We start from the raw sequence: 25412 nt of genomic DNA on the forward strand, positions 1-25412 counted from the left end.
CATTAGCTTGAATGAAGAGTAAAGTAAAGTTCATCTGGAAATATTGATATTTATTTATGTCTATTATTTTAATGTATAATTGATTAGAAAGCATCCATCTGCTCAGTTAGCTTATAAAACTGCATGCACCTGCCACTCACCTGCTGTGTGACCATAGGCAAATCACTACCCTTTTCTGTTCCTGTATTTCCCTTCCCACGCTTTGACTGTCCTCACTGGGGCAGGACTTGATCTCTGTTTGCATGTGCTGTGCATAACACAATAGGGCTCGGATTGTAGCTGGAGCCTCTACGTGTACCAGCAGTACAAATGATAATCTTATTGCCATTTCCATTATCCTCTGCCCTGTTCCTTCATAGGGTTTGTTATAACCACTTGTTGATAGAGCCAGCTGGACACAGGATTGGCACCAACTAAATTTTCATCAAAAATTAGGGGTTCATCAACAATATATATATTTTTTGAAGAAATTTGGAATGAAAATTTTCAAAATCTGCCAATATTTCCCTTTGAAGCAGTGGGGCAAATTCTCAGGCACTCTTGCTTTTTTTTTTTTAAACTTCCCCCCCCCACACCCTTTTTCTAATGGGAAAAAGTAAACCAATCAATCAGAGAAGCACAGGTGGGGGGACATAAATTTGAAACAAAGTTTTCCCAAAATGAAACTTTCATTTAGAATTTTTGTATTGGCCCATCTATCCTCTCTCCCTCCCCATAAACAAGTGAAGAATGTTGACCAATACAAAAACTGTATTTTGGTTTAAAAAAATTACAACCAGCTCTACCGATTGCAACCTCTCAAATTAGACTGTAAACTCTTTGGAGCTGCATGTCTAGCCTTTACTCTCTGCTTATATGGAGTGCAGTATTGTGTAGCTCCAATTCTGCTTGGAGTGTCTGGGTCAGGCCACAACATAAATGATCACTAAAAACATTTGTTAAAAATGACTGCTAACTTTTCAACAGCATAGTTTTCAAAGCAAATCAAGAAAAAAAATCAAATAAGTTTTCACAGATTGATTAATTCTATTTTCTTATCACCTCTCCTGGGGGTCTTATCCAAAGGCCACAAAATCCACTGGATTTATTGGCTTCAATGGGTGTTTGATCAGAAGACTTTCTATAGTGTGTGTGGTGCTGGTGGTGATGGGAGGTTCTGGGTTACAGCCACACGCGGCAGACTAGAGGTTCAAGATCAGTCTCACCAGCCACCTATGTCATGGTTATTTGCTATGAAGCACACATTTTTGCAAATACCGACTAACACGGCTGCTACTCTGAAACCTATCATTTTAAAACAAGAATTCTCGCCAAGATGAGCTTTTAGTTTTGCAAGGCTTCTGCCAATTAGTCACATCCTTATCTATCCCCATCTCTCAAGCATTTCACCAACATTAACCAATTAATTCCTAACAGCACCCTTGTGCATTATTAGAATGGCTGCAAACTGAGGCCTAAAGGTTAAGTGATTTGCCCAAGGCCACAGAGAAGAATTGGTTTTAGAGAGGAGATTAAAAATTGGCAATTCTTTGGTTCCTACAGAACACAAGACAACGCTGAATTTACACCTGCCACCACTATCATAGGCAGTATGTTTTGGCTTAAGAACCTGGAGACTCGGCTATCCTCATAAAAATCCATTTTTTAAAAATTATTATTTGTACTGTGGTAGTGTCAAGAGGCATCAGTCAGGAATTGGGGCCCCATCGTACTAAGCACTGTACTCATGTGTAATGAAAATGGGAAGAGTGTAGCAATTTTACACACGTGTCACCCAATCACTTAGTATGTGCCACAGACTTGTACAACTAAATTCAGACACAAGGTTTGAGCCTGTTTTCACTATTACACACACAATGGAGAATACAAAATGAGCTAGGAAATCCTTCCCGGATCAACTCGGATTAAAATAAAATCACATACAGTGCTGCACTCTCTAATAGCTAAGACTGGGCAGCTAAACCACTTTAGAATATGATTGTTCACAATGTACATTGTAATTGGTAACCTCAACTATTACTATACGCATCACACCGATAATCAGCATAAAGGCAGCGTGGATGCACATTTTTGGCTCGAAAAAATGTTTTGTTTTAAGTCAATCATTTAACTTGGAAAAACCATTACTGAGTAGTCTAGCCATCTTTAATCTTAATTAGTTATTATCTACAGTGCAAACATAACTGCTGAGACCTTTTGATCAGAAGCTCTTAATGTTTCAAATGGCATGTTTGAATAACCAGCTACAGGGCAGATACAAGCTCAATCGTCTTGCATTTAAAAAAAAAAAGTGTTTTGTATTCTATGTAGTGGTTACCTTTTCTTTCTCTGGGATGCAGTTTTGTGCTATTCTTATTAAAACAGTCCTGACTGGAATAGCACAGATTTACAAGGAAGACAGTTTGTACAGTATCTATCTATATGTGGGTTCTTCTTTGGTCCCCATTACCATTGTATCATTTCATAGTCTTAATGTAATTATCCTCACAACACCCCTGTGAGGTCAGGAAGTGCTGTTATCTCTATTTTACAGCTGAGAAACTGAGACATAAAGAGATTAAGTAATTTGCCAGAGGGTCCACAGGAAGTCTGTGGCAAAGCAATGCATAGAACTCAGCCCGCCCTGTGTCCCAGCTCAGGATGGATCCCCAACCACTGGACCATCCATACAAAATGACACTGTCATTCAGACACCCTCATGTGTTTTATCTACAGATTAAAGAGCCATTAAACTGGAATGAAAACTCTGCATATTAAAACTACATAGCTGGGGTTTGTGTACAAGGAAAAGAATAAAAATATTTATAATGACTGAGACTCTATACTCTTACCTGGACCAATAGGAATCCACCGTCCCATCTTTTTTCGTGCCTTCCTTATATGTATTCTTTACAGGCTGCTGCTGGTAATGATGATGTAGCGAGACCAGGTCAGAACCGTATACCTGAACACCATTCCTGCCGATACTTGAGGCCATTCAGTGTTATTTTTAGAAAAGGGTGACTCACAAAGTAAAAAGACACTGATAAACCGTGCGGTTGTTGCACTTATTGCAAGGATGCTGGAGTGACTGCAAAAAGGGCAGACAGCAATGACAGAAAAAATCCCCAGGACAGGGTTGTTTCCTACTCCCCAAGCTCCCTTGCTGGCCGCTACTGTACTAGAGGGTGATTAAATAAAGGAAAGATGCAAATTGCAAAGCCCGGCTGATTCACAGGGAGTGCATGGAATGCCTGCCTCTCACCGCAGCCCCTGCCTCTGACTTTGCGAAAGCCGCGCTGATCTGGTTTGGGATTCAGAGGGGAGTTTGTCTCTTTGCAATACAAAGTCCACGTGTCAGTTTTCAACTTCTCTTCCGGTTGGAGCTTTGCCAGGAAGGCAAGTCTGGCAGCGGCTAGTACAGACTGCGATCAGCCCGGGGGAAATGGACAAGCTGGATTGAGCTTCCAACGTTGCGCACTGGACCGGGACGCCCTGTGAAAAGATTTAGCCCCAGGGTAACAGAACCACGGCAGAGTTTGAATGGATCCACTTCGGAATGATGATAAGCAGAGCTACAGCCAGTCACCCCCCTTCAGCTCTTCCAGCCAGAGATGACGTGGTACAGGGTGGTAGAGCAACAGAAGAATTACTTTTGCATCTCACTTGAATCAGTGCAAGTATTGTTGCTATTAATATTAGAGTCCGACCGTTTGATTCCTCCCCTGGACCGGGTCTCTGTATTTGTACCAACGACAACCAAGGAGCATTGTTAATACCAGACCACGTTGCAGCTACATTGCTCAGGGGCGTTGGCGGCTGGAGGGAGAGGCAGGACAGATTCCTAGACCCTTTTCTCTTAGCATCTAAGGGTGGAGGTGCTTTAAACCTTTCCCAGGCGGTGGGGAGAAGGGGCGAAAGGGGAGAACCGCACTCCGAGGGCCAAACTATTTATATTATTTGGAATGTGATAGATGTGGGCTGTGCCTCTGCAGAGATGTAAGTGGAAGTGGCCCAGCCAGAATGGAAAACTTAACAAGCTTGTGTGTATGCGTGTTTTTATACTGATCACAAATGCACCGTGCATTTGTGATCAGTATAAAAACAGGGGCAGAGAGACACTTGTTAGTTTTTCCCTACTTTCAGTTTTCTGGCAGTCCTCTATGCAGAATGCTTTCCAGAATGCATAAATAATCTTTCTTACCCCTTCTACAAGTACTATATTTAACCCTATGTCCTTACAGACCCTTTAACTCCTGCTTGAGTCATGCTCACTCAACTCTAAAAAGCAAATATTAGGATCAAAGGATAATGAAGATAAGTATTCAGACTCTCTCTTTCCCCATTTCAGATATTTTATGTAGCCTAAAGGTATGTACTCCCCTGCCCCACAATTACTGTAGATCTACAAACCTGCAATTCTTTGCATTTGGTAGAAACAGGTAAAATTGAGGCTTTTTAATTTGAATATAGTGTGTGTACAAACCCAGACACACCCATTTTAATTCCTCACGTGCCATAATTTTTCAGGCCACGTACGTACTCAGCTCTAATAGGCTTTCAGAACTTCCAGTCTCATAGTATATACAGTTATTTAGGCTCAGACAGTTTTGTTTCTAGTAAGAAATAATATAGGAATCTTGATCATCATAGATGGGTAGCTGCTATTGAAAGATTATCACTGACAAAGGTGTCAACTCACCGGCAAAGGTGTTGAAGCACCATGCTAATCAAAACAAAATAAAACGAGGAGTCCTTGTGGCACCTTAATGACTAACAAATGTATTTGGGCATAAGCTTTCGTGGGCTAGAACCCACTTAACAGATGCATGGAGTGGAAAATACATGCATCTGATGAAGTGGGTTCTAGCCCACAAAAGCTTATGCCCAAATATATTTGTTAGTCACTAAGGTGCCACAAGGACTCCTCGTTGTTTTTGCTGATACAGACTAACACAAAAAGAAAAAGGAGTACTTGTGGCACCTTAGAGATTAACATAGCTACCCCTCTGAAACCTGTCACCATGCTAATCAAGACTTTGAAGAGTTTTCTTATTGGATTCTATGGATGGGAAATGCAAGATCTGCACTGAGCTCAGAAGCTCCACAATGGTTAAATTATACACATGCATATTTAACATTACATTTCTGTGCACGTTAAGAAAAAAAGAATTCAAGGAAGATGAGGGCGGGGCAATGAGTAGAGAGGTGGGGCTCCCCTTCTCTCCACCCAAACTGCCTCTGCTTTTTTCCTTGCTCACTTAATTTTCTACATTTGCAAGTTAAAAATAGACCTGCTGCAGAGGAAAGCAGTGTTATCAAGGAGGCAAGAAGGGGACAGAGAGCAATGAGAGAGCTCTAGCCTCTCTCTTACTGATTCTGACAATCTTATTAATTTTCAGCAAATGAACATACATATAAACACCTCAGCACAAAGGACAGTTTTTTTAAAAAAGGAACAGAGCAGAGAACATGGTGCAGAGAGCTGTGGGAAGGGGGGGCGGGGGGGAGGTTCTCTCACGGCTGGTTTCATGCCTCTGCTCTCCCATCTCCTATCCAGGGTAGAGACAGTAATTAGCCCAACTTCGTCTTTCATGTCCCACTTCAGAACACCCATAAATCCCAGCAACACTAACTCCTCATTATGTTTGCCCCTATGCAACTGCACTGTTCCCCATGTCACTTGCTTACACTAATGAACCTCCAATAGGTTTGTTATCTGGAAGTTTTGGCCTCTTGTATCTAAGAATTAGAAGTTAAGCCAGCAAGATGTCCATCTCTACAGATTTCAGAGTAGCAGCCGTGTTAGTCTATATTTGCAATAAAGAAAAGGAGTACTTGTGGCACCTTAGAGACTAACATTTATTTGAGCATAAGCTTTTGTGAGCTACAGCTCACTTCATCGGATGCATAGAGTTCAGAGGAAAAAGATAGCTAACAATATTGTAGAGCTGAGTCTGATTTTGAGATCTGAAAAGATTCTGCTGTCAGGGTTCAGGCACAGCACAACACATGAAAGGTGGGTCTCCCATGAACTTACTGAAGCAAAGTCATATTTAAAATTTAATTCTTGGAGTTGACAATACTGAGACAAGTGATGAACTCTTTTGAGCTTCAGGAAGGATTCTGACAGAGCCACATATTAGGTCAACAGGTGTGGCACTGATGGAGAAAAAACAAACAAACAAACAAATATTGACTTGGGAACAGCAGATGGCAATTAAGGGAGGGAAGGAATGCAGCAACAACTATTGGGTCCAGCCCTTACCCCACTATTGACCTTATTTCACAGCTTATTTGGCCACAAAATAAAAGTTGACAACTGTGCAAATAAGCCAGGATGCAGCTGCCAGTATTTACTTCACTTTGAAACCTAGTCCTCCTTACTCGTGTTTCCATTTCCAGAAGAGGGAGCCATGACTTGGTAAAAAGATGTCAGGAGTTATAGTGATAAGATATTAGGAACACAGCATTTAATATACAATTTTTAAAAGGGTAGTTGGAGGCTATATAGTTGAGAATTAAATTCTAGGAGGGGAAAAAAATGAAGATAGACACCAGACATATTCTGTAAGTGTCAAACGCAAAATGGAGAGCATAAAATAAACATTGGAAAGTAACACTAAGGGAGTTTAAGAAATCCTTCATGTGTAAGGCAGAGTGACAAAAGCAATAATTGTTTCAGGGAGGCTGGGAAATGTTAGAGCTAGACAAGTACTTACACAAGAAACAAAGTGCAAACATGTAAGTGGACAGACCTCTGCAGGACTTGGGAAGTATTGCCTCAGAAATAAGACTGATGGGACGGGGGGGGGGGGGGGGGAACGACACAAACCATTAGCTCCTATTCATTTATGCACTTCTATGGGCCCTGGTACTATGGGATCTGAGAATGTAGTTCAGCCCATACACAAGAAAACATCAGCTACTGCTTTGTTCAGCTTCTTCTAACAACCTTATTAGCAACACAATATTTTGTTCATATTATTTATATTCTATCCTGTCCTTTTTAAATACACAACTGTACGTGTTTTCCAGTGAATGCCTGCTTTAACCTTGCTGACACGTGAGAAGCAGTTTTGCTTTCAAAGTAAGCAGGGCCTGTGTTCCCAAGGTAGTAGGGCTGGAAGTGAAAATACAAAGTTAGCTAAAGGCCAATTTATGGCATAGGCCACACACCCATGAGAGAAGTAAGAAACCCTCCCTTACACTCCTGTACATCTTGCTGAACTCAGAGGTATGGTAGCCTTACAAATAAATGGGAGGGTGGGAGCATTTCAATAGATGTACTAAAATGAGAAGCCTTCCCACCTCTACATTATTAGTTCCCATCCAGGTCTGCAATGATCAAAAAAGTTACAACAACTGTTCAATGATCAGCATGCAGAGTTTGTAGAATCAATCCAGTTCTTCACTGATAATTGCTCACTGGCAGTCTCCCTAATGAAACAAATTAGAAATGACAGTATGCCCAATTGTAATAGAGATGGTATTTCAGAATAGGGGTCAGGCATATTGGAAGAGGTTTGGACTTAGGCTATGGTGTACCTGTGTACTAGATAAATATGACTTCACATCCCGGTACTCTCAATCTAGCACTACTTGGAAATATTACATTCACTTAGAGGCCTGATTTTGATCAAGATCTCAGCTTAGCTTCCCTTTTGGGCACTTTTGAGAATGCAAATAATTGTGGGTAGGACTATGTCTCATTTCTTATCTGCCATGTTTTCTTCTTCCCTTTCTTATCCCTAAAGTGAACCTCTTCTGCTGGAGCAGAAAAAATATGCTCTATTTGACAACTACACAGCTTACTGTATTTTCTCTCTTTTATGCTTCTTAGGAAAACTGCAAGGGAAAGGGTAGATACAAGGCAGGCAAAGAGGACAAAATATATCCACTCTACACCAAATGAAAGCTTGTATTAATACTTGAGGACAAGGTGTACACTTTAAGATTATATTTACAATCCAATATAGTCCATATCAGAAGAGTATATAGAACAATTAACATTTTAAAGCTTATGAATTGCAGTATTATGCATTTTTTATTTTTCTCCCAACATTGATCTGGAAATAGCATTCTGTTTCTTAAAAGCATGAGGCAATGATGATCTAGATACACGTATCCTGGATCACACTCCTACTGAATTTAAAACCTCTCATAAAAAAGTTGGGTATTAAGGTATTGTAAAGAAGCTGAGCAACACATAGCTCTAATACTCAAGCAATCCTGTTCAATTTTACTTAACTTGCAATTTTAAATGTGCAAACCAGAGGGATATTTACAACTTAAGCAAAAAACCCCGCCCTGGGATAGTGTAATTAACATGTTTTACATTTGTGCCTGCCTTCTTGCTGCATAGTTTCCTTATGTGGTTTTACAGCAACAGTGGTATCCTGTTTAAAAAAAGTTATGTAGAATATGAGTGTACTTAACATTTAAAAACTTCACCTCAATCTGCTTTCCAGGTAGCTTCCTTGTACTTAAACATATTATCTACATACATTTGTGTCTCCAAAAATTCCAGATAAAAATTATAATCTGTCTACTAGTTTCTATGTAATAGCCAGTTCCCAGCCAGTAATATTGAAAATTAAAACAGTTCTGTAAACAGTATTCTCTGGGGGAGAAGAGTTTTTTCAGTACTTCACCCATATGTAGATCCACTATATGCTCCTCCATCATAGAAAACTATTGTACAACAGCAGCAAGCAAAAGCTTACCTTTCATATTTGACTGGCAAAATGGAATAATGGGAACAGCCAAGAGGCAGAAACAATTAAGTAGGTAACCATCATGAAAATATGAGAAGTTTATATCCAATCAAATACAGTTGAGAAGATCTTTACAAAGCAGAATATTTTACATCCCGACTGTGTTCACATTACTAATAAAGCAAATCTTCTTTCAACAAAAGAAAGGATGTGGTAGGGATAGGAATACTGTACCACACATTTACTATATTTGTTTGCCACCACTGAGCTTAGAACAGATCATAGTTAGGTGCTGCTGTATCATTCATACACAAAGAAATCTATCTTCGTACCATTTTGTTATGTGAAGTGGAACAAAACAATATATTTACACTAACAGCAAACTGATCAAAGTGGTATTTAATGTTACTTGTTAAAGTGGTTATCTAACAATGATGGATATAACAAAATCCAATAATTAGTAGTCACCAAATAAGACAATTCTCATGCATGACAAAAATTCATTCATGTACTCAGATCTGCGTTTACTGTGCACAGTATTTCCATAAGTTATGTTTCACAGCCCCTACCATTCAAGAATATTTCAGAGTATATATATTATATTTGTATATGCAAATTATATACACTAATATAAAGATCCCTAAAAGTACCATTATGACTATCTTTATGCTTTCTGTAAAATGCATAGCTTTTGAATATTTTCTTGCAGTTAAAGACTTTACAGATTAAAGCTGCTTATCAATGTGGTATATTAATAAACAAACTCAAATAATCCTTTACTAAAATGTTATATTTCAACCTCTTAGAAAACATGTTATTTTTAATGGAAAAAAAATAAGCAATCTATGCACTTCGCCCAAAGACTATATGGAATTAATGCAGCATTCTAAAAGTATGGTGAACTCTTCAACCAGGTCTGTAATATCGCATTTCTCACAGAGAAAAATGCTAGTCATGCCACAAAAATGCACCACTTTCCACTTCCTCCTGGAAAAGCTTCAGATGAAGTGTCACAAAAAGTGTCAGACTGGAGGAAAAGTTGATCAGTTGTTCATGAAGGAATCAGAGCAAAAACAGTTTAATTTCTGCAGTTTGTTATTAAACAAAATTACACTAATCATATATATTTCAAATTAAAATCTACTTTTTTTTAAAAACAGCAACTGACTGAAAACAATATTTATCTTCTCAGTTCAGGTAAATTGTTAGAATAACCAACGAGGGTGAAATAAAACCAGCTTATTATTGCAGGTAGTGGCCAATGAAAGTTCATTACAGTTTTGTATGAATTACAAGAGTTGCGTATGGTGAAAGCTTTAGGATGTCAAATAAAACCATCAGTAGTAAAATGGGACAGATCAGTCTTGTGTTTTATATCCATCACCTAGCCTAACCTTAGCACTGAGGTATCTCTATAGCTTCTTAGGAGACAACTGTCTCACCCAGAAAATAGCTACACACAAGTAAACAGTGTTCATAGTAATGCAATCAGTAACAGGTTTCGTTATTCTCGAAGTCATGTCTCTGCAAAGCTTTTACAGTTTAATGTGCAAGTATTCCAGAAAATTAAGTCATTTCAATTTACAGGGTAATAGCTACCGGACTAGGATATCCACAGTATCTGATGGGTAGAGTGTAATTTGCCAGTGCACTGTGATACTATGCTATTTCCTCCACCAAATTGGTCTTTGTTCAGCAGTTTTGTAATAACTCAGCGTATGGGTTTTAAAGATCTAGATCTCAATTTGGCAAAGGTCAGTACATAATACAACCAGATATACCAGTATGAAGTAATGAAAGATTAAGTCATACATCCAGCAAAACATCCTACACCCAAATTACAATTCGGTGACCAAGAAAATCAGGGCCTCGTATGTAAGCATTATAATGTTTCTAACAGGAGTGGAACAGCCAACAAACAGTACAGCTGTGAAGATGAACCACATCTCTTCATAAAGATATGAAGTCACTGGGATTATGGAAAAGGGTTTTATAATGTCACTGCTCGATTCATCCAAGGCATAATATGCCAAAAGAATGGTTACCACGAGCACACTACAAACTATGCCACCCACCCCCAAATCCTGCAAGCTATTCCACAAAGGCAGACCCTGCGTAAGGGTGGACACTTGCAAAAAAGTCTACAATTCCCGCCTTCCCTCATATCACCGAGGAGACTTCAGCTAACCAAGCCAAGTGGCCATTAAAGGTGTAGTAACCAGCTGGCATCACTGCAGTGACTAGAGGTGGAAGTCTAACATAAGGAAAAAATCCCTGAATAATCAAAAACAAAACCCTACTTAAATATATGATTTAATGTCTTATTTCAGGAGGCCATTTTGGTCATTCTTGAAATTAAGAAGAAACCTTTATTTCCAGCAATACTACTTGTGAAAAGATGGGTCATTGATCCACTATGAACATAGCTCTCACCATATAAATAAAGCACCAGAGTCAGAAACAAGGAAAAAAAGTCCTTAAATTATGATTTACAAGTTTATACACTATTTCCTATGCAAAAGATTGGCCGTACAATAAGAAATTTTTAGATGAAAACTTGACCAGTTGTTAGTTTTAAGGGGAAATCCATATTTTGCTATAACTTAACATAAAGTAGAAAATATTCACTGATCTATATACATTTCAAATGAGAAAGAGCTAAACTTAACTGAATAGTTAACCCCATTTAACTCACTGGCCACTAAACTAAGCATCAGTAGCCAATTAGAAACCTTGAGCACTGTACTTTTTTAAAATGCCATTATTTTCTTTCCTGTTTAATTGGATTTTTTTAAAATGTATGATAGTGCATAGCCTAAATCAGACTTTCGAAGAGATATAGCGCCTTTCAATGCTGTTTTCTCAGCATTAAAAGGGACTCTTCTCCGTTTAAATAAGATGTTCGTTGAAAAAAATCGGAATTGTTGAGTTCTGTACTGTAGTAAAAATATTTCAGTCACAGACTGATATAAATGTATACTGTGCAGTACTAAGATTTCTTGGTGTCCATCTGCACACAATTTACTTGGGTTCCTCAATTGTCCCCTTGCTGAGGTCTGTCATTTTGGGATATTTTACTTTCTTCTGGTCCAGTTCATTCTGAGCCCACAGAAGTAGTTTCAGTAATTTAGCCAACTTGGGTGTTGACTCGCGATTTTCATAGTCTAGAACAGCTTGGTTAACTTCGCTCCATACCTGGAAAAGAAATATTGAACTTAGAGTAGTGATCATATATATTAACTGAAGGAGAATGTCTTGCAGAGTTTATGAATTCCTCTTAGTACAAGTTAGAAAAAGCAGAGCTTAACACACCTGACTGGTCTCACATTACACTGAAAACAAGTAAGAGGAGTTGAGGATTTGGCCTTTTAAACCCTCTCCCACACCATTACAGCAATGCCACAAGGTGTTAAATCTGCCTTAAGGCAGTATTTGAGGATTGCTCAACTGGCATAAGGCTACCATGCCAGCCCCTCCTGGCCCACCCGGCACAAAGGAAGTTCAAGGGTGAGGATGAGGAGGTAAGACCAGAATGCAATGTGCCACAGAGATCCTGGTGGTGGAGCGACCAGCACAAGTTAGAGCAAATTAACCACATAGAAAATTACCTCACTATTTTTTTTTTGCCTCTCCAAAGTTCAAGATAAAAATTCTGCTCCGAAGTTCCACTACCAGTTTATGCAATAACAGCTATTTTTCCCCAGAATATAAAATTAAACAAAACAATTCTATAAAAAATACTGTAGGGGAGAACATAGTTCCCTTGATATCCATCCCATAAGGAAGTCTACAATTGCTTTACCTTCCCTACATAGGGCAATTCTAATGCACAACACCAAAAAGCACAAGTTTACCTTTCATATTCTATTAGTAGCTCCCGAATTAGGAAGGGTGTGGGAGGAGAAACAGCAAGATGAAATTAAGCCATTTTAGCTTCTCAAAACCCTTGCATATAGGAAGCACTGTTCTGATGCTTCTAGGTTCTACCCCAATCTGTTACAGTTTTTAGTCTAAGCAAAATCAAGCAGCAATTAAAGTTATGCTGTGTTACCTAAATCTAACTATAAAAAGGAGCTCCAGATTTAAAAAACAAAACAGAAGGGATAGTGGCAGCAGTTGAGGAACACAGGTGGAAAAAAAGGTCAAAATGAGCAAATCCAAGTAATATTAACAAAAAATAAACTAACAATTCTGATTTGCACTCAGAAGTGGATAGAAAGCCAGTGAAAAAGAAATATGCTCCTGTTTCCTAGAGCAAGACGGCAGTACTAGCAGCATCATTCTGAACACCTTGAAGTTTAAAGAGCCTAAGAGAGGAAACTGCAGTAGTTATACTGTATCAAAAGATGGACAAAGCAAGCCCATAGTTTCACAAATGGGGGATGTTTTACATTACAAAAGTTCTTGCGTGTTCTAAAAATATTGCTGTATAGCAGAAGTCTCAGCTTTAGAAATACTTCTGTTCTCCATACCAGTTTATAAATATTTAGTAATTATGTACAAACTATTGTAAGATTAGCTGTCCCCAAGGATAAACAAAAGTGGAAAGAGCTTTCGTTTGAGCATACATTACCTTCTGTCTCTGCATCATATTGAGCAAGTCTCCAAATGGCGATTCTTCAGGATTATCAAAGGCAAGCAATGCCAGCGTGCGTTCCATTTCTGTCAAGCATTCTCTGCTCTCCTCTCCTTGTTCTGCCAGTTGAGTCTGAGCAAATTCCAGGGCTGCCTCTGTCTCACGCTGCCGAATCAGTTCAATCAAATGCTGCTGCTATATATGTAAGAACAAAGCAAGGTTAGTCAATAGAGGTGTAAGTGATGTTTAATGTGTTAGGCTCTAGGTATTCCATTTCTTCCGCTACAAATTAAGTTGCAAAGCTGTACTAAATCAGTATTTTGTCAGTATTAAAATTCACAAATACATTCTTGTTGGACTAATAGTAGTACACTTAATCCTATTTTTCAATTGATTTTGGAGCCACTTAAAACCTGGAAGATAGGTTTTAAAGAAACTTTGTAACTGCTTCCAGAAGACATGACTAACCATCAGCAATTTGGGAGTTTATAGATCATAAGTAAGATGAATATGGTTATGTTGTATATATTAATAAATACAAACTAAAAATACTCTTTAAAACGCTGCTGCATGCCATGCCATAACATAAGAAATAGACAATTAAAATCAAATCTCACAACACATTAGTGATTGCTTGCAATTACATCCTTTCTTCAGTCTCCAAACAATTCCAGATACAAACTAATCACTGGGTCTTACCTGCAAGTGAAAGTAAAGGTATCGGTTTGTATCTAACAATTCTGGATGGAGACTATTTATCAATGCAATGGCTTCCTGAATCTGTCCTTTCAGTATCATTTCTCGAATTTTTATCCTTTCATCCAGAGTCTCTAGATCAACACTGGGCTCAATTCCAGACTCCATCCGAAACTTCTCTGCTGCCTCTTTAAAACCCTCTGAAATATAAACACATTTCACCTCTGAATTCTATTTAATAAGCTATATACAATAGTACAGATTTATCAAACCTATATACTTCCAATGGTCTTATATGGATCTGAAACATAGATGTTGCTTAAACAAGACCTCAGGAGGCTGGAGACATTTCATATATGTTGCTAAAAAGAACTACTGGGCATAAGATGGTTTGATTTTCTCAGTAATAGGGATGTATTATTGAGAACTGGCCTGGAGAGGACTGAAGTCATCATCAGCACTTTTTGGTCACACAGTCGGCCTTGAAGATAAAGTCCCCTGCACATGGAGCCTTTAAAATCAGATTTGAGGTCAGGAAGAGACACTGCATAGTTATAGACTGGCTGGGCTGCACCAGATCAGTAATAACCATGTGGAGCTTTTAGACACCTGGAGTAAAGCCATATGATGTGGCTATTGACATTCCACACTATGGACCCTTGCTGTCTGAACATGTTGTTTTCTGAATTTCTATTAATAAACCAAGTTAAGAGAATATACTAAGATGTCCAAGCGATCCTATTTGGAATCTTTTCCATGAAGCAGGCATTTTTGTAAATTAAATTCATGATTAAAAATATATGAACATACAGGTTTCTCTGAAAGGCTGATTTAAATAAGTTGCATAATTATAGAAAGACTTCACTTTTAATTCTCTCTAAATTCATCAAGTTCCTATATAGATAAATATAGGATAAAAGTCTATATTTAACTGAATGCAAAGAGAAAGAGGATATAAAACAAAATTTTACTAGGAAAGATTCAAATTTAGCATTGACCCCATGATTGGGACTCTGTCTGGAATATTTGGACATAATTATTCTTTTGCAGGAAAGATGATAGCAAAAAATTGCATTAATCTGGTGTTTAAATAGTTTTACCTATTAGCATAAACATAAGAGAGTCTGAACTCCCGTCTGCATACCACATGAAGAGTCTTTTCATCAGAAAAAGTCACAGAACTATACAGACACTCTGCTTTCATACATATACACAAACAATTTATGACAGACTTGGCATGGTCAGTCTAGTGCGTTTCCCATTGCTCAGGTGCATGCTTGATGAATATGACCATCTCCACTATGGTGCACCTGGCCATGAAAATTAATGTACATCGCCAAAGGACAATTTCTGAAGGGTTTCTGGCAACTCTTAAACTGCAGTTTCTGGATGCCTAGCATGTTAAATATTCTGGTCTTCCTGAGCTGTTCTAAGTACATATTGCCTCATAATTACTCTGATCTTTCAACCAAATTAGTTGAAGTTGGTTTCTGATAATTTCTCCTGCTCTGTGATGAAAAAAGAGTGGACAGAGCTTGTTCAAAGCGGTCCAGATTACATTAGTAGAAGCCATCACACATTTCCAATTTAAAGAAAACAGTATAATAAAAGATGTGATATTAAGCTCTGTGCAGTTATAGGTAACGGTGATCCAAACCAGAAACGCCATAAGGGAAACCTCTTTTTAGCAGAAAAGCTAAGATTAAAACAGACAGGAGATATATATTGGGTAAAACCTGTGGAGGCTATATAATCAAAGTCAACAAAGTTTGGTTCTCTAATATTTTACTTAGCAAAAATAACATGTTGCTAACAGAGCGTGGGTGATTCGCTACAAAGACAATACTGAACTAGTTTTTCCTTTACCCAACTTATAAACTATTTTATTAAATAATCATCAACTACATTTTCTGTGAATTATAGAAAATGTTTTCTAGAAATCACAGAAAATACAGGCAATGGTGATATCTATTAGTATCAACCACTTAATAGCTCATTCTAGTAAGAATAAATTTTATTGATTAAAATAAATGGCAAATGATCTAAAAAGAGACCAACCTACTAAATGTAATACTAGCATCCACTGCTCACTGTTACCTGTAACAAGGTAGTTCATGATCAGACGATTCATATCAGCTCTTTGGATGTGCAAGTTATTGAGTTTTTCCATCCATTCATCTTTTGTGATTTCATCAGGTTTTTCTGCATAACTCATGCTGGACTTTCACTATAAGGAATGAAAAGTATCTTACTTGACACAAATACCAGCAGGTGAAAGAAAAGTTAAATCTAACTTGCCTATAAGAACTGTGGGACCAGCTTGGTTATTAATACCTTCTTTGCTGGTTCAATGAAGATTGTTGGCTAAACAAAGTTATCGAACGGAGAGCTGAACGCTTTTTTTGAGATCAGCCACTGTAACAGAAACCGACCCACACACAGCCCCCCCCCAACCCATATACATACAACAGACGCCACCCTACACACTCGCCCCTCCATACCCATACCATGCACCGAATCACCCTCTCCGAGGGCGCACACAGCCCGTCTCTCATACAGGCTGGCCGGGCCTTAACCCCCACACCTCACGAGGGGCCGTGAGCCGGTCGGGGTCTCGGGGGTGGGGTGGCGCAGGCTCGATACGGGGCTTTACGGTACCACCGCCAAGACTCTGAAGGCTTTTTCGGCCCTACCAAGCGCGCGCCCCTCAGAGACTCCCCCAGCCCCGATGCTCCCGAGGGGACGGGCCCGGCCTCCTGAGCTCTGCGGGGACTAGAGCCCCTTCTGCCGCCGCCTAACACCCCAGGGCCCCAAAACCCTTCCTCAGTCTCTGCCCTGGCCGGGCCGGGCTCTGACCCGCCTGGCCGGGCCCTGACGCTCCCACCACCAGGCTCCGCGCCCTTCCCCCGCGCCAGGGCCCGAGGCTCATCGCCCCAGGGGCGGAAAGGGCCGACAGGCGCCATCTTACCCACAGAGCCACTGCTGCCGGCCCCGGTGCGCGGACCCAAACCCCACTCCGCCGCCTCGCTCAGCCAGGACTCTGCGCACAACTCTCGTCTCGCGAGAACTGGCCTCCCAGCCAATCACCGGCCGGAGCCGGGGAGCGGCGCGCACCATAGAGACGGCGGAAGAGGAAACCCAGAGAAGACCTAGAGGGGAAAGAACCATAGAGATTACAGAAGAAGTGGAGGCTGGTCGGGGAAGTACCATAGAGACTGCGGGAGGGAGGCCTCGACTATGCTCACCAGCCTGGAAGCAGTGGAGAAAATCAGCATGGATGTGTGGCGGGCCGCGTCCCCTCTATCCTCCCTCCCCTGGGCCCTGCCCAGCGCGGCAGAGGAGGCAAGGCCGGCGCTATAGGGCGCGCTCAGAGCTCCCCAGCCACTGGTCTGTCTGACGGGTTCTGTAGGATCAGGGCCTTTCACACAGGCCTGTGATTAGGCCCATGAAAGTCAGTGGGATGAATACGAATCCCAGGCAGAGAGTTCAGCATGCAGGATTTGCGGTCAAATCTGAATGCAGATTAAACCCGTTTGCGCCGGGATTATTAGTGGGATGCCCTGACATCACCATTGCGTGCCAAGGCCATCTGGACCCGTAGGGATTATGCCGCATGTGTTTTGCGTTGGCCTGCCTTGTCTACTGCTTATGCAATACAGCCTGTTCACTTCCTTGTCTACACTGTGCACAAACATTGCATTTTTTAAATTATGCTGGAATATTTCAAGTAGGACACGTCCCATAATGTGGATGCAGTTATACTGGTATAAATGTGCGGATCCACTTTTATGCTAACTGTCCAAATGATGGGTGATACCAATTTAATTATTTCAGTTTAAAAAATAATTGTAAAAAATCAGTCCCTAGAAGAAATAGATAAATTGGTATTAAAAAAGCCTAACTTTCATAACAACATACAGCAGGGTCCTCCAGGAAAACTGGGAATTTCACTTTCCCTTATCCCCATGCAAAGCAGGTATTTGAGGTTGCATTTACCCATTTTGCACACTCATTTTTTTTTTGCAGTTGCCCCTGAAAAGCGTAACTCCAAAACTCAGTCAAATGGTCATAGGATAGTACGACCACTATTTAATCATTTTAAATTTGATTTATTTCTATTAAAGGCTACTGAATGTTTATAATCAATACAGATTTTTGAACAAGGAGCTACTGTATATATATTATTAATTGTCACAAGCACTTCAAAGTTACAGTTGAAGAGCAGTAATAAATACAACCAGTGTGAGATACAAATAAAAGATAACATAAGCTTTGAGTCTGTAACTCCAGATATAGTGCAACACACATTAACCCTCTACACTTGTCCCTAATCACCTTATTCTTATCTTCTATGGTCCTCTCTGAAGGCATGATCTAAAGTCAGTTTAATTCAATGGAAAGATTCCTATTTACTTTAGTGGGCTTTGCATCAGGCTTTTGGATTTAATCAGGAACAATGTAATGTGTAAACGAGCCCTTAAAATGGAAACTCAGAAAGTTTCTGGCTCCCAACCAGTAAGTACATTTTGAGCATAGAACTCTATTTCCTGTGCCTCTTTTGCTAATAAGATTGAAGAACATCTTTTGTCCAAACATGCCCCAGTGCTTCAAATTATCTGACTTTGCCAACTCCTCCCTAATAGATGGAGTTTATCTGGAGACTTCTATATAGGTGGAGAGGATGGGGAGGTCCAGTCCCTATGACCACTTCCTGATTCTACTATACAGAGAACCACACCTCAAACACAGGGAAAAGAGAGAAGGTTGTAGCACAGTGTAACTGATACCACAACTGCAACTACAGGTAAAATGAACAAGAGTCACAAAAGCAGCTATAACAGCAGGAAAAATGAAAATTTCTTGATTAAAAAAAACAAGGAAAAGTTTGACCAGGTGTGTGCAGTGCACCTGTCTACAGTATTGGTTCCTGGTTTATTCACAGTTTCAGGCAAACAACAAATAGATTATTAATTTTCCCTTCATTGACTTATGTTTGCCAATATAAAGGGAAATTGAGACAAAAGTAGGTGCTGGACTACAGCTATTGCTGCCAGTGACACATTGCTGATCCACCCCACTATTTTGGGTTTGAAAATATAGAATGACATAAAATGATTATATAAATAATAGTTTGGGGCACTAATAATGCACATGTTCAGAATTAATGTCTCCCCATATAGTTTTGGTAATGCCTAAAAGTTTCCTGTAGAGTTTAAGCTTTCATGTGGGGGGGGGGGAGTTTCTAGTAATTTTTGTTGCAAAGGAAATGTATTGAATGTTACCTGATCAAGTATCTTTTTAATGAGTTTGCAAACAAAGAATACTTCTAAGAGGTGTTAATTTACCTATTTGTTTTAATGGGGTGTTAATGCTGAACCCACATGTCTATATTAACTCTCACTTTCTTGGTAGAATTATCTAACTATTGTATATAAGTTTTAAAATAAGTTTTAAAGATGCACATAATTTATTAGTCTGTATTAGTCTTGATTTGTTTTGTTTGCATTGTCAACCCTTCTTCCCTGCTAACATCATAGTTTATGAAGAAAATCCTGGATATTTTAATGGATCAGTGTCTGATTTTAGTGACTCAAACTTTATCCTAGTTTCAGTGTATTATAAATACATTATTGGATGGCCAGCCAACTAACTCATTCTCCTCTCTCTACCTTATACCAGGTGGAGTAAGTGTTGGATCATTCACTATGTAATGCCTGCTGGTCTGTCTAATTAACTGTGTGCACAGTGGGGCACTCAGACTCCTAGTACCGTATGATCTGGAGTGCTAGAATTTAGAAGCACCAAGTCATATTCACAGGCTTCAAATGTGACAAGGGAAACAGGCCCTTAAGTCCTTCATTAAGGTAGGTGCTCTCAATAGGGGAAGAAAGGAGTCTGGAAGTTATGAAGCTGTGAGGGAAGGGTGTCTGGAAAGCAAATGGGAAACTTTCGCCACTGAATTTCTTTCTCCCCTCCCCAGATGCTAAGCCCCTTCCACTAACTTCGGACAAGTACCCCAGTGATAAACCCCTCATGTTTCCCCCACCCTACCTGCCAAAACTTTGCTGAGTTGTATAGGAGAAGTGGCAGCCTCTTAAAATGCCCTTCTGTGGCTTGTGGGCTGGATGATATTGCTTAGAAACAAGCAAAAAGAAAAGGAGTACTTGAGCTTCACTTCATCTCACGAAAACTTATGCTCAAATAAATTTGTTAGTCTCTAAGGTGCCACAAGTACTCCTTTTCTTTTTGCGAATACAGACTAACATGGCTGCTACTCTGAAATCTTAGAAACAAGCAGTCTCTAATGGTTATTATTTCAGAGTGACAATATCCTCCCAGCCTGGAAAGCAAGAGATTGGTCCAAATAATAGTAGCAACATCTTCTATGTGCCAGTGTCCTGCAGAAACTAGAGAACAGCAAGGCCAGTCATTAATCTTTATTATTTTTTAATTTATATTTGAATTCCCCTCCCCCTCCAAATAAGGGAAGAACAACAACAACAACAAAAAATAATGAAAAGTAAATGAATGGAAAGGGAGGAGAAAGAAAGAAAGGGGGGCGCAGAGAAGGAATGACATATCAGTTTCGGTTCACTAGGAACTAATCAAAGATTTATAAAAAGTCAGACCAAATCTTTTCAAAAATGTTTAAGATCCCTCTTCTCAGGAATGTTACCAGGTCTTTAGCAGCCAGGTCAGCCAATTCACTGTGCCAAGCTTCTATCTCTGGAGGCAGTCTACTTTTCCATCTCAGCAGCATGACTTATTTTGGCTACAACTAAGCACTGCACTAGAGAACCAAGCTTTCCATGAGTGGGAGAGTTTCCAAGATGATGGGATATATCCCAAAATACATTTCTGGGAAATCTTTTATTAACTACAACTTTGTAAAGACTTTTAAAAGTAGGATAAAAGGGACTTCTACACTAGTTATAAAATGTTAGACTCATACAGGATGGCTTGGGAGAATTTTACATTTTTTTTTTTGTAAATTTGGTGCAGCAGCTGCAGTTAATTTTTAACTTTGTTAATAATTTTTGAAAAACCTCCTTGGATATTACAGTGATGACTGGTATTAAAAAGGTGGAATAGAATCCAGTAGAGCCAAAAACAAAGTGAGAAATCTCTGCAGAAATCCACTAGAATTTGGCTAAAATCTCAGTGAAAGCCCAAACATGGGGAAAATTCTGCATAGATTTTCCAAAATTTTCCATTGGTTGTGAACCATCCACTAAACATTTTGTTTTGCTTACATGAAAAGCATTTAAATGAGTGTTAAGTATTTTGTATCTCTGTGTGAATCAAGAGCTCAAGAGAGGTGGTGAATCAACACCATTGGAGAATCTAGTGCTCCGCATGACAGCCCCATCTAGTGTTCGTGAGCGGTGCTGGATTGATTGCTTCTGGAAATGGAGAAGGCCTTTATCCGTAGAACAGGTATAGCATGAGCACAAGCAGCAGGGATGCAAGTTTCCTGATATTTAAAGTGTCTGGATTATCAAAAGGAAGAAAGGCACCATCTGTCACTCCCCACTCCAGGGAAAGCTCATTCATGATTTATACTCCCTACCTTTGTCTTCTGGGGTAGTACCATCTTCAGCCTCTTTTTGGTTGCTGAAAATGGCTTTGCAGAGTCTGCTATAGTGCCCCTAGCGGAGAGGAGGAGTGTGCTGGGGTACAGAATGTAAAATTTTTTTCCAACTCTAAGGCTCCATATTTTAAGGGCCATTGAAAAATGAGACTGTCTTGAAAAAATGTATATGTTATTGTAGCCGTGTTGGTCCTGGGATATTAGAAGACAAGGTGGGTAAGATAGTATCTTTTATTGGACCAACTTCTGTTGGTGAGAGAGCCAAACTTTCAAGAGCTCTTCAGTCCTGACTCTTGAAAAAAAAAAAAAAGAGTCATCTGATAACTTTACCATTTCCCTACAAATGCACCCAAACCCAGATTTGAAGGTACCATCTTTAAGGGGGATGAGAAGACAATGAAGTTTCCATGCCTGTTTGTGGTGGTGGTGGTGGTAGTAGTAGTAGTAGTGTAGCAGCGCACCTAGATGCCAACATCCCATTGTGCTAACCTTGCACAAAAATAATGGAGATGGTTCCTCCTCCCAAGAGTTTACAAGCCAACAGGTGGATACAACAAACAAAGGAGCACAAGGAAGAAATGAGACAATCCTGATCAGCATAACCAGGGCCGCCCGGGGGGGGAGGAGCAAATGGGGCAATAGGCCCTTGGACCCCAGGAGAGTTTTCGGCGGCACTTCGGCGGCAGGGGGTCCTTCCGCTCCGGGTCTTCGGCGAAGTGTGAAGGACCACCGCTGCCGAAGACCCCAGGCCCCCTGAATCCTCTGGGCGGCCCTGAGCATAAGCAATGGTCACAATACACCAACTGTCTAACAATTTTTGTTTTTTGTAGGCATTACAGCAGAAAAAGAGTTTTAAGGAGGGATATGAAGGAAGACAATGTGCTGGTTTTGTGGATATTTATGGGAAGCTTCTTCAGTACATAAGGGACAGCATAGGAGAAAGCATGAAGATGTCTGTTGGAACATTTTTTTAAATTGCCAGTCAGTCTTTAAGTCTCTTTGCTAGGACTTCCCAACCATGTTTTCAATTAAGACAAATAGTGGTGGTGTTTTTTATCATATGAATCTGGGACTGAACGGAGACTAAACTCATTTCATGCAGACTACCAAACAAACAACTGTCAAATGGTTACTTTTGGTCACTATGAATCTGGTCCGGAGTCGCACTGTAACCTAGAAGAGGTCAGAGGCTCCATGGTCTATTATCCAGTTTCCTGAGCTAGCCAGCCTACCATGATTTTCAATTGTGCTGCCAAGCTGATACTAGTGCTGTGTGAAACTCAGCAGTTTAATTTTGTAGGAGTTTATGGGAACCCTTTTCTTTGGTCATGGACTTGCATGCTATAACTTCTAGGTAAGAAGAAATTAAGTTCAAGCCCCGCTCCCATCGAAAACACTCAACCCCCTAAGTCAGTCTAAGTTCATTCATAGACTCAAAAGACTGGAAGGGACCTTGAGAAGTCATCTAGTCCAGTCCCCTGCATAATCAGCTTGGGGTCGCTCAAAAAGTTTGTGAGCCTCTACAAACCTGGACTAGTTTAGAGTTTGTGACAAAACAGAAAAGCAAGTGTTTTTGTGTAGTTTCATAATGAATGTTCTGTGCAACTCTAGCTTACACATAGTCAAATGCCAAAAATTAAAAACAATTTCTCTCATGAAGAAAGATCCTTTAGAACGTGACTGTTGAAAAGGAAATCAATTTGTTTGCTGAGGAATGGTACAGCAGTGGAAGAGGGAATTTCTGAGATGCAAATTGAGCAGTTCTGAAATACAGATGAGATTATAGATTATTTTTAATAGGGTAAAATAGGGTAGAAGAATCCTCTTGTTTGGACAACATATCTTGATAATACAGTATTGGAGATGCATCTCCAGTAAAGATGATGGAGGCAACTGATCACAGAAACTAGCTGGGCTAACTTTAGTGGTGCTGAAAGCATGGAATCCTCTAAGCCAAAAGGAGATGTAAAGCATGAGGTAGTTTTACATATTGGTCATAAATGTAACTTGCATCAGTTTAGCATTTGGGGGGATACAAAATTAGTAACTTAATACATGGAGGAAACAATAGAGGATGCATATAATAAAAAATACAACTGCAAGGACCTGCGTGGAAGATAGTGTGGTGCGTGCTTTTTTTACACTTGTTTGGTAGTTACTTTCCTGGAACACACTCACATTTTACTTGCGTGATGTGTAAATTACTTGTTTTATCTATCCAACAAATGCCACAGTGTTAGCGTTTTCACTACATTCCCTATTATTCTAGAGATTATATCACAGCTGAATTTGGTCTGTTAAAACCTTAAAATATTTTTTTCAAATAGGTCAAGGTATTCAGTTCACTGGAGCTCTGTAGTTGCAGAACAAAATTAAGGTGGTGGCGTCTACTTTTAATAATAATCATGTTTTGTATTTTTGTAGCACCTTTCATCAAGGGATCTCTTGCTTTACAACCAATAATGAATTAAGCCTCACTACATCTTTACAAGTGAGGTAAGCATTACTACCCTCCTTTTATGGTTGAAGAGGCAAAGAGGCTGACTTAACTAATGTCATAAAAGGAAGTTAATAGCACTGGGAATTGGAACTCAGATTATCTAACATCACATTCAGTCCAGGGTTTTTACCACTTTACTCTCTCAATCATTTTCATATATTCAGCTTCAAAATATATATTTATCAGAAATGAAGTTTTACAGCATTAGTACTAAGCACATTTTTATTTTTACTATATTTTCTGATTATGTTCTTAGTCCTTATATTGCATGAAGTTCCATTGAAATCAATTAAATGAATGGGGCTCTGCGCAAGCACAAAGGTCCATCCCCAAAAGCAGCTTAGAGGATCACTGTTTTACAGAAAACTGCAAAAAAATAGCAAAAAAAAACAAAACAAAACTGTCTGGTTCTGTAATACATTGTATATTTACATGGGGCAAAGTACTTTTTTTGTAGAACAATGGTCCTTGAGTGTCCATCAAACTTTAGAGACATTGACACCAGCTCTCTACCCCCCAAGACAAATCCCAACTAGTCTGGTTTTGCAAACTCTATCATAACAGATGCAGTTTATCAGTATTTAGGTTTTTTATACAAAATACGTTAAATAGTAAATTATTTCAAAATAAAACAGAGTTTATTAGTCATCTTCAGTGTAGAGCAGTGGTTCTCAAAGCTGCTTGTTCAGGGAAAGCCCCTGGCAGGCCGGGCCAGTTTGTTTACCTTCTGTGTCCGCAAGTTTGGCCAATCGCAGCTCCCACTGGCTCCCCAAAATTTAAATTTGTTAGTCTCTAAGGTGCCTCAAGGACTCCTTGTTGTTTTTGCTGATACAGACTAACATGGCTACCACTCTGAAACCTGAGTAATGATTAAGTGATACTTCAAGAGAAATTAGTTGCAACAAAATGGAAAGGAGATAACAGTAAGAAAGATTAACATTGTCATTGAATAAAACAGATATGAAAAATGTTGTTGGTATGGGCAGCTGGGTCTCCCAAAGAGTGCTACTTCCTGATGTGCAATTTTAGTCATCCAACCAAATACAATAAATGCTTTTGAGGGAGGAGGGAATGGGGCCCGTGTTGGGTCTGGACAGTTGTTTCCTGGCAGATGCAGCTTCTCTGCCCTATTAAGTGTAAAATCACCATATGACAAAGCTATGTTTACTCCCCAGGATAACTCACAGTAAAAATATTTAGTTTTGTTATAGTGCCTTTCAGCCTAGGATCTCAAAACACCTTGCCAACCATGAATTAAACTTCTTAACTCCTGCGAGGTAAGAATTATCCCCCCTTTTTACAGCTGGGAAATCTGACGCACAGAGAGGTTAATTTGCCCAAAGTCACAGAGGA

At 39.6% G+C, this 25412-nt stretch overlaps 2 protein-coding genes and 1 long non-coding RNA gene across 3 annotated transcripts in view; 1 reads left to right on the plus strand and 2 right to left on the minus strand.

Moving 5' to 3' along the window:
• The window catches only part of SLC17A9 (solute carrier family 17 member 9), a 39137-nt gene extending 36160 nt beyond the window's left edge, over nucleotides 1-2977 (minus strand). The window contains exon 1 of the mRNA XM_038370133.2: nucleotides 2832-2977. Within this exon, the coding sequence (XP_038226061.1) occupies nucleotides 2832-2977 (146 nt within the window). The remainder of the gene's footprint in view (nucleotides 1-2831) is intronic.
• A 6103-nt stretch (nucleotides 2978-9080) lies between these two features.
• Nucleotides 9081-17114, minus strand: GID8 (GID complex subunit 8 homolog). The gene is made up of 5 exons (XM_038370279.2): nucleotides 16937-17114; nucleotides 16066-16195; nucleotides 13972-14168; nucleotides 13270-13467; nucleotides 9081-11891 (listed from the first exon to the last, which is right to left on the minus strand). The coding sequence occupies exons 2-5, from the start codon at nucleotides 16181-16183 to the stop codon at nucleotides 11718-11720; spliced, it is 687 nt and encodes a 228-aa protein (XP_038226207.1). The 5' UTR covers nucleotides 16184-16195; nucleotides 16937-17114; the 3' UTR covers nucleotides 9081-11717.
• A 1208-nt stretch (nucleotides 17115-18322) lies between these two features.
• On the plus strand, nucleotides 18323-20391 carry LOC122456528. Its single transcript, XR_006275464.1, has 3 exons — nucleotides 18323-18772; nucleotides 19648-19832; nucleotides 20289-20391. It is a non-coding gene; the product is annotated as an uncharacterized LOC122456528 (long non-coding RNA).
• The last annotated feature ends 5021 nt before the right edge of the window (nucleotides 20392-25412 follow it).

Source organism: Dermochelys coriacea, chromosome 13 (assembly GCF_009764565.3).
Source record: "Dermochelys coriacea isolate rDerCor1 chromosome 13, rDerCor1.pri.v4, whole genome shotgun sequence".
In the NCBI taxonomy this organism is placed as follows: Eukaryota; Metazoa; Chordata; order Testudines; family Dermochelyidae; genus Dermochelys; species Dermochelys coriacea.

Bases quoted from the DNA above. Each gene is read 5' to 3' on its own strand.
- GID8 (XM_038370279.2), bottom strand. From the start codon at position 16,183: ATGAGTTATGCAGAAAAACCTGATGAAATCACAAAAGATGAATGGATG. The intron at 13,468-13,971 runs GTAAGACCCAGT...TTACATATATAG, and splicing joins ACCTTTACTTTCACTTGCAG to CAGCAGCATTTGATTGAACT. The intron at 11,892-13,269 runs GTAATGTATGCT...TTTCTTTTCCAG, and splicing joins ATATGATGCAGAGACAGAAG to GTATGGAGCGAAGTTAACCA.